The sequence below is a fragment of the Coturnix japonica genome, chromosome 4, assembly GCF_001577835.2.
Source record: "Coturnix japonica isolate 7356 chromosome 4, Coturnix japonica 2.1, whole genome shotgun sequence".
Taxonomy (NCBI): domain Eukaryota; kingdom Metazoa; phylum Chordata; class Aves; order Galliformes; family Phasianidae; genus Coturnix; species Coturnix japonica.
Window position 1 is genome coordinate 71159765 of NC_029519.1, and position 12122 is coordinate 71171886.

General features: G+C 36.5%; 1 protein-coding gene across 1 annotated transcript in view; it reads left to right on the forward strand.

Moving 5' to 3' along the window:
- The window catches only part of SLC2A9 (solute carrier family 2 member 9), an 83821-nt gene that overhangs the window by 16992 nt on the left and 54707 nt on the right, over positions 1-12122 (forward strand). Inside the window, exons 5-7 of the mRNA XM_015862887.2 lie at positions 652-801; positions 5706-5726; positions 11341-11445. Coding sequence (XP_015718373.1) covers positions 652-801; positions 5706-5726; positions 11341-11445 — 276 coding nt within the window. The remainder of the gene's footprint in view (positions 1-651; positions 802-5705; positions 5727-11340; positions 11446-12122) is intronic.

Sequence of the window (12122 nt, forward strand, 5' to 3'; positions counted from 1 at the left end):
TGATTTTGCTTTTGTATCGTTAAACCTCAGTTCTAGTAAAATTTGGCTATGATGTCCATAAGCACAAACTACGGTTCTTTAAATGTGGATGTGTGTTTCACTTACAATGTGCAACTTATGGGTAATATTGATGCTAGCTGTTGACTTTTGTCTCAGATTACCAGCATGTGGTTGAACGTTTGGAACAATTTCAGTATGAGACAGTATACATAACCAGGGTCATGCATTTGTTTTCTCCTGGTTTTGAGCAGCACTCTCACCCTTGTTTTATGCCTGCTGTTAAAAGTGATTTGCAGTGGTAAACCTTTATTGAGAAAAACATCTACTGACGCTTTTTATGGTAAAAATGCATTGTATGCTGCTGTTTGCTCTCCCTGGTCCTGATGTTTTTTTCTTCCTTACCTACACCTTAAACTGGAATTTCCTTCCTTTGTGATGAACAAATTGAAAATATAAAATCTACTTGTGATTCTCATTCTTCAGAAATCTTTGCTGCTTCTTTTCAAATACTGGCCTGTAGAGATAATCATTCCCGTGGCTATGAAATGGTATGAGAGAAGTTAGACTCCTTTCCATATATGTTCATTTTGTACTTTGTATATTGAAAAGGTGGTATGACAATTTATGTTTTTTCTCCTCCTTCCTTTGTAGGCATTTCCTTGAGTGCTCTTCCCATGTATCTGAGTGAAATATCTCCTAAGGAAATTCGTGGTTCATTGGGTCAGGTTACAGCAATTTTCATCTGTGTCGGTGTTTTCATGGGGCAAGTCTTGGGGCTGCCAGAGATATTTGGGACAGTAAGTATTCAGTAGACTTCTTATCTCCAAGTATCTTCTATGTCTTTTAAAAGTGCGTGCATAACTGAGTAGGTAAGGCAAGTAATTTTAACAGCTTGTATGTACATATGCATGTTTTCCCATCCTCTTACTTGATATACATTTATTCATGCTGATTTCTGGTTTCTCTGAATATCATGTAAATGCTTGGGAGTTTTTTGCATATTTGATTTACAGTTCTTCAAAGTAATAACCGAAAGTATTTGATTAGAAGTTGTACATGAACCTGAGCCTTGTGCAGTGATTACAGCACTTCTTTAACTCACCCATACTTTGGAAACAAAGAATTAACATATACTCTTAAGTTAAGAGGATATCCTGTTACGAAAGATAGTCTTGTTCCCAAAGGCTGAAATTAACTTAGTGGCCACTGGATGTCGGCATTACTCTGAAAAACAAAGTAAAGATTTATTCAGGGTGGCACTTGGAAATACTTTTGAACCAGAGATGAGTTTTCAAGACAAGGTGGAGGAAATGTCTGCAGCAATACACTTAAAACAAAACCTGAACAAAGAACCCCTTCTGACAGCCTGCAAAAGTAGTAAATAGTTTAAAAGTGAGGAAAGTTTTTCCTCCCACCTCCATTCAAATTCAGCTCCTCTGTAAACACACCATAGCATCATCCCTGACTATTTTCTTTTTTTTTTTTCTTTCTTTTTTTTTGTTCTGATCAGTTCTCCTATTCTGTCCTTGGAATCATTTATCTTGTTGAGCTTTCCTGAAGGTGAATGTATTGATTCAAGTTGCCTTTTAGTTTAAGTACAGATTGTTTTCCTCTCTGATCCTTTAAGGCAGCAGATCTTAGGTAAGAACTTAAAGTGGCTTTCACGTCACTGCCTGCCTTCTACAATGTCCCTCTTCTTGCCTTGAAAGCCAGAGTTATACAAAAGAGTGTATTAAATGTCAAGAAGCTGGTCCAGCTGCTTACTTTAAGCTCCTAAGTGGTAAATTTTATTTAAAAATTAATCAAACAAACAAAATATTAATGCGCTTTTAAAGATAAGGTGTTGCATGAAAATCTGTACTCCTTGCTAGATCTTCAGGATATCTCTCAATTTTTTTCCCTTCCAAATTAAGAAGATTGCAATTCTGCTTCTGCAAACTGGTTCAGTATACTGTTAGTTAATACTACATCATTGAAGTTAACAATTAGTTTATATAAGAGGAGATACACTTTATCACTAAAATTACTCCTTTTCAAGATGAGTGACATCAGTCTGTGAAAGGAGCAAAGTTTTGGCTTGTTTGAATTAGTGTTGTTCCAATGAAATTATGTCAGTTATCTTGATTTATCTAGTTGGGTATGTGGGTGTATTTTCCTTTTAATACATTAATAAAATTTAGTACAGAGGGAGGAAACCTTGAGCTGTTTGAAATTTCCCAGTACAGTCTTACCTAACTTTGAAGGCTAACTTTCTGTTGGTTTCAGTCAAGCCAGGATTTTGTTCCATAGCTTTGTGTGATGTTCCCCTTGATATCAGTAAGAGTTCTGCAAAAGTTACAAGCAATTGCCAGACATTTCTGTTGAAGGTGGAAGGGATCAAATATGGTGTCGTCCTTCGGGATTCTTTAGGTCTTGCAATGCTTTCCTCCTCTTCTCCATGAAAATTGCTCTCAAACTTCTGTCACTGTATTTAATTATATTTAAAAGTGCATTCAAAATGTTTGTTGGCTGCTTTCTAGGTATCAACTTCTTGCTGATTAATATTATGGCTTCTCATCAGTAATGATGTGAATGCTTATGGAGTTGTTTCCAGATCTCTAAATATTTTTCTCCTCTTTCTCTTGTTGGAGAAATCTCTTATACATTCGAAGCAAAAACAGTATTTTAGATCCACAGCTACTGTATTTCAGAGATAGCTACATGTTCACAATGTCTTCTTAATGATTTCAGTTGTTGCTGTAAAGCAAATCCTTCCTTCCCTCAGAATTCTGAAATGATTTTCATTACAACTTAGGCCAAGGCTGTAATGTGACATTTTGCAGTATGTAATATATGTATGTTTGCAGTAATTCTGTTTCTGAAATTTATACATTTTTAAAGCAACTAGAGAAGGAAGCTACAATCTGTCGGAACCTGTCATAAGTGATAACTTTGAGTACTACTGCTGACGTTAGTATCAAGAAAAACACCTTCGTTGAGTATGTCTTGCAATGACCTAATTTTTAATGTTGTTTTTTAACTTCACAGAAGCTTTTGTTGTTTCTGTGGTTGCTCTGTGATAGGTTGCTTTCTTCCATCAGAACTGATTATAAATAGTGCTAGTTACGAACATTTGTTTTCTGTTGTTGTTTCATAATGACTTCCTTGTGAGGCCTGTCGTGTATTGCCTGTAACTTAAGCAAGTATTGAGGTTATTAACTGTAGTATCTAATCTGTGATGCTTTTGAAGAAAGGAAGGACAAAGGCTGATCTGGACATCTTGCTGGAAGAGACTGTTTGGAACAGGAATTGACATGAGGAGGGCTGCAAACATGGCCAACCTTCCCTCTTAAAAGAGGAGAGAGTAAGAACATCACATGCTTGTCTGAGGAAATAGAGGGAAGGGAGCAGAACTGACTGTCAGTTTAGAGGGAAGAACTAGGGGGTCTTGCTTAATCTTGAAGATAACATTGCTAACAAGAAGTGTTCTCTGTGAAAAACTGCTTGCTGAAATTCAGTGGAATGATGTTTGGAACAGACTCCTGGCTGAAGTAGCTTGAGCAGAAAATTTAACTTTTAAATTGGATCTTGATGCATTTATCTGGATTATATATGATTGTTGCTTTCAGAAGTCTTATAGAAGTCTCTCTACAGAAAAGGATTTACAAAGGCTTTGGGGCATAGCCTTACAAGCTTTTATTAACAACCTAATTGGTAACTTCCTCACTTACTGAATGCAGCAGTGTTCATTTAAATGTGAAAAAGTGATGAAAATGGCTCAGAAGCTCTATTACTTGAGGCAATTCAGAAAGTGCTAACTGCTCGTTGTGTCAAGTAGGTTAAGCAGCCCCATAGTGATTTTATTTATTTATTTATAAAACTAGTACAGGTGATGCAGGAGGCATGTCCACAGATCCAGACTTAGTGCTGGGGTAAAAGATTCATTCTTTGGCCTTGTTACTGCAGTCCAGCTCTGATCTCTGTTTCTGGTCTGATCTCTGTTTCTGGTCTGATCTCTGTTTCTGGTCTGATCTCTGTTTCTAAGCTCATGCAGAAAACGTATGGAGCACTGAAGTTAAAAGTGAGGAAGTGCTGCCCTGTGCCACACAGTCCATTCTCCTACTTTCTACATAATCATAGAATAGAATCATAGAATTACCAAGGTTGGAAAAGACCTAAAAGATCATTCAGTCCAACTATTCACCTATTACTAGTAGCTCCCAATAAACCATGTCCCTCAACACAACATCCAGTCTTCCTTGAACACCCCCAGGGTCGGTGACTCCACCACCTCCCAGGGCAGATCATTCCAGTGCCTCAGCACCCTTTCTGAGAAGTAATACTTCCTAATGTCCAGCTTGAATCTCCCCTGCCGTAGCTTGAAACTGGGAAATTATTCTGTGGTAAAGCTAGCGATCAGAATACAGAGTGCAGCTACAACCATAATACACATGAAAAAAACAGCAAATCATTTGATGCTTATTTAGGACAGTTAGACAGAATTATACACACTCTCACTATTACGTATGGTCCTCTAGTTAATTAAAGGAGCTACATTCTACTTGGTTTGGTTATTTTATTGGTTTTAACAAGGAACTAGTGCTCTTTAGAACACAGACCACATGTTATTCCCCTTTACTTATCAAACAGCTAAAAAAGTTTTTTAAAATTTTACTCAGGTTCACACATTTGATTTCCAGACTGCACGGACAAAGAACTATGCTAAGTGAGAATATATCTGGATGTTTGACCCCATTCAATTCTTTAGCAACACTTAACAACAGTTGTGTCTGTCTTCTGAAGAGGCCACATCTGGACAGTACAAACAAGTAGACTGAGATTCTCCTTGGAGAAATTCCATAATCAATTGCTACAGGGAAGGAAAGCCAATATTTGGAGTTCTTGTAGAGTCACTTGACTGCCTGGTGAACTGAAGCACGGATATCAGAAAAGGCTCTTCACAGGAACTGGCTTCCCAGGGCAATGGTTGTGGTACCAAGTTGCCAGAGTTCCAGAAGCATCTGAACAACATTTGTAGGCATAGGGTCTGGTTTTGGGTGGTCCCGTGTAGAGGCAGGAGTTGGACTCAATGACCCTTGTGGGTCCCTTCCCCCTTGGGATATTCTATGATTATACTGCAAGTATAGCATACTTGTTTTCATTTGCTAGCATCTCATTTTAGCCTTCTGTAGTCTAGTGCTGTTAAGGAAGCTGTGGCAACTGCAGATGACAACCTGGTGCTGGCCCATAGGAATGGAATCATGTTATCTGCCATAACATGAGTGCTGAATTTCTGCTACTGGCTACAAGATTATTTAATCTAGGACAGTTTTGCTTATATATCATGTGTAGCTTTCTGCATATTGAAGGAGAAAACAGACATTTACGATAAGCAGAAAGTGTTTCAGGCCTGTCATTTGTTAAAACACTGCCCTTCAGGTGTTTCCTCTTTCTTTCTGTGATTCTGCAATTAAATCAGCCAGAGAATTTTTCTGACAGATTGTTCCCTACAGATCCTTTTCCAGTGCATTGTCAGCTTCAGTTCTGAAAGTTCAAATGTGCACTTATGATCTTGAGGGAATATTCTCTGGCCTAATTCTGGCATATTCCACATATTTCCAGGTATTTCTGTAGTTGTGTTTCTCCTGCATGTAAGTCTGTGTTTCACTCCAAAGCTTTTCCTTGGTGTATTAACATCTTTTAAATGCTGTAGACTGTAGATTCAGTATCTTTTCCATTTTTGTATGGCTACAAGAAAGCCATGTAAAAGATATATATATGAATTCAGGACAGGTAAAAGTGGAACTGTTGCTGCAATTTCCCCTGTGGGTGCATGGCTCCGGCTGCTGCTCAGATCAGACCAGATGTCTGCTGTAGGTAGGCCAACGGGAAAGTAGATTTTGTTTAATTCAGAAACCCCGTTTTATACATTGTAGGTCTCTCTAGATCATACTTACTTGTCTAGCTTGATTATACTGTTTCATAGTGGGTAAGATGGCATCCTAAAAGCATTGCTTTGCTCATCTCCTAAGGCCTATTAGGGGAATGTCCTACAAGACCCCTTGAAAATTGCATATTTGAAGTGATGGACAGCTGTGTACTTATGAAAGTTTCTGTAGGAAACCAAGTTCTTTCAAAAACACTCCTTCATTTGCACTAAAAAGGAAATGCAATAAATGGCCTTACATTCTTTGTTGATGAAGGCTGCTCTTTGCCTATACTTGTCAAAACTCCACTAAATATTCTTATTTCCTTGTTAGACTCTAAATTCAGGTTCAAGGATTCCTTAAAAGCTGTCTGTATGTCATAAATGAGAAAAGAAAGCAATTCAGAATTGCTCTGGTGGCCCACATCCTGTAGATGGACACCAATGAAAAAATTGTAATATTCTTTTCAAATAGATCTTGCACATTTAACAATATAAAACAGTATGAATCAATCAGTCTTCCTCATACTGTTCTGAGCTCTTTTGTTTTATACCTTTATCTTCCGATGAGCCATGACAATAACTATTGTTAAAGATATGTATCTTTCAAGGCTGGAGTGAGAATTTACATATAATTAACATGTAGAATAAAGAATTCGTATAGCAAAAAGAGAGAGAGGAGAACTAATGTTAGCGAACTCTTGCAATTCTTTTTTGCATGCTTTTTGCTTACATGGCTTTGTTGCTTATGTTGCAGTGGAAAAGGGTCATACTCTAATGATTTCCAGGGTCCTTCTCTAATTCCCAGCATGTCCTATCTGTGATTTCAATTATCTAGCTGTGTAGAATGGAAAAGTATAACACTTTCATTATGTCTAGTTATATGCTAGAAGTAAATGGAGTAAAGTCCTATTAGAGATTAGTAGTGGTATACCCCAGGGATCAAAGCTAGCGTACCCTCGATGTCCCCATAGGACTAGCAGATGTGATGCACAAAACCTAGGAGACCTGCATCCTTCTGGGGCTGCAGCTGGATGCTTCAAGGCAGCTAGAAATTACCATAGATGTGATTCTTTTTGAATATGTGTGATTCTAAAGTTACAAATGTTCCTGTGAGGTGGCTGTTATGCTTTTCAAATTATGATTTTAAAATAAATTTTAAAATAATTTGTCTATTGGAATAATAGAGCCTATGGCAGTTACATATTTCCTCACTCAATCTTTTTTGTTCCTATTATGTGTCTTGTGTTAGGAGACTTAATTAGCCTCACCATTTTTTTTTTACCAAAATGAGTAGTTATTTATAGGGCAACGCAGTGCATCTTCCCTCTTCTACTATATGACTGACAATAATTCAATTATCTTTTTTTAATATTTATATGTATGTGTATATTCTTAGCCTTTCCTGTGTTGAAAGTGTCTTATCACTTTATCAATAAAAATTTTCTAATTAACGAATATTAAACGTAACCAATAATTACATAGGCCACTGACCTGCATACAGTCCAATAGTGCAACAGTCAGCAGGGCTTATTGACATTTTCCATATGCTAGTTTGTTTTCCACTTCTTAACTTGTGCAGTATCTTCCATTTTCGATATTTTAGCCAATAATTCTCAGACATAATAACATTTACTTTATTGTATTTTAATATAGTTTAATCTTGTTTAATTGACAAACCCCAGTAATGATTTACACACACATACACACACACACAATCATACACATACACATATATGTTTACCATCACATAATTCTGCAGATTTGCACTTTATTATATCAATCTTTGAGTATGTGGTTGTTGAACTTGCTCCTCTACTTAGCTGCCTTTTGTAAATAGATCAAAGCTGGGTTTTTCCTGTCTCAGCCTAAGCAAATATTCGCAATGTGACAGTTCAAAATTGAAATCGTACCATCTTGACATGTTATTTGTACCAGTTCTAAGCAGGTGATGAGTCAAGTCCTCTGTAATTAAAATATTTAATGCTCTTCTAAGTTTTTTGTTAGATAAAATGTGATGGGGTTGTTTTCTTTTCTTTCAGTAATGTCTCTATTCTTCTCCTTAGTGACAACTGAGGCAAAGCACTGAAGTAGCTTCCAAGTCACGCCTAAAATGTCTTTTGTCTTCATTTTATTATTGCTTCTGAGCATTGTCCTAGAACAGGTTCTATTTCTACCTAGAAAAGGTCAGGGTAAAAGGGTACCTTTCCTTTCCCTGATTTCTTTAATTCCTTTTATAGAGTCTAATTCAGCTTAATTTTCTGCAGTTCATATTTACGCTTTCATACTAACAAATGTAGCTCTTTTAAACTCAGCTTAGTCCTAACAATTCTTTTCTGTATAGAGATGAAGAATCTGAATGTAGATAATGCAAATTAGCAGAAAAATACGTAGAACCCATGTTCTGCAGTAGAATTGAACAGGCAACATCTGAAACCTTTTGAAATAGATGGAAACATTTCAACTGATTTCAGTCACTTACCAATGTGAGGGGTTTTTTTCTATAATATGCACACTCCATTAAAAATAAAATACATTTCTTAACTTTTCCTGTCAAAGTGAGATGTTTACCCCATCCATACCTAAAGGGCAAAAGAGTAGTTTCATCACAGCCATACGAATTCAATTAAATTACAAAATTCAGGGATGATCAAACTTCCTTTCAGAATGTGAAAGTATATTTGATTGTTTTATCTCAAGTTCTTTTTAGGAGTTAACATAATAAAAAGTAAATCAGAAACTCTTCATAGAGGAAATAATGGAAGCTCAGTGTTTTATGAGGTGAAAATTTTATTATACTGTCAGAATGTGTTATTTACTGTGGAGGATAAGTTCAGAAGTTCAATCTTATTCCTACTCATTTCAAAATAACACTCTTAGAAGAGTTACCTGACAGAAAAGTGAACTAGAAAACCACGCAGTCTCAGTGACTTTAAAAAGGGAGAAATAATATTCCAAGCAAGTCCCAGTAGGCTGGCAGAATATTCATTGTAATAATACACACTTAAGATGCATCCTTGGTATTGTGGAAAAACTACAGGAAATACGATGTGATAACAAAGAGCAAATTCTTTTTTATTTTTTATATATATATATATATTAAAATATTCAGGTATTTATTTATATTATTATTATTCTTTCTTTATAACTTCATCTAAAAGAAATGTCTGCTTATAGGTGCATTTAGAATACAGCTTTAGAAAACAGTGCCTGTTTTCTTAAGTTTCTTAACACCAGGATCCCATTTTGTATATGTATTTATTAACAATTCTTAAAGTCTTAATGTTAGTTTAATTTTCTTAATTTTTAAATAAGACTGATAATCATTCAGCCTTGATGCTTGTATATGGAGTAGAGTTCTTCACTCAACAGAATCTAAAATAATAAATAAATTCAGAATGAAGGAACAGGATCTTGCAATCCTTGTGGCAACAAAGGCTTTGAGGAGGACTGATAGGAATGATGTTTGAACCCTTTGAAAAATTCCTTTCTCAAGTTGCTTTACTCTCATCAGACATTTAAACAAAAACAACCTGCCACTGAAAGGACAACAGAAAAGAATGATTGGGAGATACCCCTCTCATTCTGCCTGCAGTTGTTAAATTACCCCATATCCCTGCTCAGGTTCTGGGCTTGGATTACATCTCATGGTGTGCTGGGTGTTCTGTTTGAGAAGTTGTATTGCTGAAGTGGGAGAACATAAGATAAAAAGTGCCAACAGAAAGTAGCCCGAGGGCTTCTGAATTTTGATTTGACTGTGGAAAATTATATTGAAATAAAATGTAGCCAGATCTTTTTAGGGAAAATTTGGGGTCTGAATGGATAGACTCATTTTAAGGGATAAACTGGATCCAAACTCCCCATGCCTTTTCAGAGTTCAATCAGACAGGATGTGGTGCAATCTGCTTTTGATCTAGCCAAGCTTTTGAAAATGTGCTAGACATTATGCCTGAGCAGTAGGTGCACTGAAGTCTCAGCAGGCTTTTCAATTAAGGACCAATTCTCAGATTAGAAAGAATTGAGTTAAATAGGTGAACGATGAACTTAAAGGAGAAAACTACTAAACAAAAAATGCATCTTGTTATTAGATAACTGAAAGAAAAGGTATCTTAAGAACATGGACTGATAGCAGACCACTTTGCTGCAGAAAATAATACCTCAATAACTTTCTTTTCCAGCTTCTTGTTAGCATCTTCTATTCAGAGTATGCCCAGGGAGGTAGATAAGCTTTCCTTACTGCCTCTCCCAAACTTTTCCTCAAATAGCTTTCCTCAGGTTGCCCTCTGCAGCTAATTTTAAATAATGAGTGTGTCTGAGGTTGACAACTTTGTTTTAGTTGATTTAAAAGAAAACAGTGAAACTCAAATTCTATCTGAAAACTGCCAGTGGTTGAGTAGTTTCATACTCCATACACTCTTCACCTGCACTGAGGTGGAGTTTTGGCAGTCACATAAAGAGAACTGTAGGAAACAGATAATCTGTGCTTTGAGTTGCTGTGGGTATACTACAGTTTGCTCTTGTGCTTCAGTTCCTGGCTGGAGAGGTCCAGGAGACCACTTGCAAGGTAAATGGGAAATACTTTTATATTTCATGGATTTGGAAATAAGGCAAATTGAGCTGGGAGCTGGGTTAGCTACTTCAAACTGGAAAAGAGTACAATGCGTTAGTCTTAGCTAGATGACTCTAAAAGAGAGGACTACTACAAGGTGCCATGATTAAGGAATCAGGATAAATGAAACCCACTTTTTTACACTTTAATTAGCACAGAAACCAGATAAAGAAATAGAATAACTGTCTGCAACTTACTGCGGATCAGCTGTTATCGGGATTTTATCCATGTTACAACTGGATCATTAAGCCATTTCTTTCTTTGATCAATGAGATTAGAGTAAGAGACAGCCTGCAGCTATATCTAACTATGTGAAGATAGCACTGTATTACTTAAAGAGAATCACAGAATCATAGAATATCATGAGTTGGAAGGAATGCACGAGGATCGTGCAGTCCAACCCCTGGCTCCACACAGGATCACACAAAACTGGAACTCTCTTTTCTTCAAGAACATGTGAAATTAGTGCAAATGAGGATGATTTATAGAATGTATATTTGAGTATATATAAATATTTTTGTATATGTGGTTATTAATACCAAAGGAAAGGAGAAATGTTTTAAGTAATGCTGTTTTCTAATTCCCCTGCCTCTCTTTCCATGCTCAGTCAGTTGATGACCTAAATTCTGTCTTTCTCATCCCTTGAGGAAAGAGATCTAAGAGAAAAGTATTCAGACTCCCTACTGAGCTCAGACAGAAGATGTTACCCTGCTCATTGGCACAATATGTCAAATGATGAACTTACAGCACTTTCCATCAAAGCTATTCTTGTTCCTAGTTTCTCCATGAGAGAACACTACTGACTGATATTTGCATCTGTCTGCAGGAATCTCGGTGGCCGCATTGATACAAGTAGTGATTCTGCCTTTTCTTCCTGAAAGTCCTCGTTACCTCCTACTTGAAAAACATAATACCAGCAAGGCAGAAAAAGGTATGATGTGTTACTCAGATTCTTGTAAGAAAGCTTAAGGGATACAGTCTGGAAAGGACTTTTTATATGAGTGAAAGCAAAATATTCCAAGTGCAAATATCTTCTTGGCAATTATCTTTCGCTTGCCTTTTCCATTTGTTTTTCTATGTCTCTAAAAATAAGTGTTGCTTTGGTTTTTTTTTTCTGTGCATGAATTTCACCAGCAAGCTAACTTATATAATGTTATGCTTGGTGATAGAAACTCAAATCATCCTCCTGCTATGTGTCAGACACTACATGCAATGTTCACTGGGGAGTGAAAGATGATTTCAGTCTTTATGACTGTCCTTTACGTATAGTCTTTGCCATTTTCTTAATGAAAGCACATTTTTTTCCTGGATTTTGCTCCACAGTCACTTTGTTTACCACATGTTCTGTGACTCAACAACCTTTGTTAGTATGATAAAAATGGCACATACCTATTTATCTGAAAACAGAGCTCCCAGATTTCTTGCTTCAGTTTCACAGACACAGACCAGAATATTTTGCTCTTACCTTACATTCCATGCATAATCTGTAATAACATCAAAAAAAGTTGTTGTATACTCTGCCCCTTGAAATAACTATGTCCAGTTACAGTTTCCAGTACATCACAATGAGAAAAGTGTTTATTTTTGCTTATTGTAGTGTGATCTTTT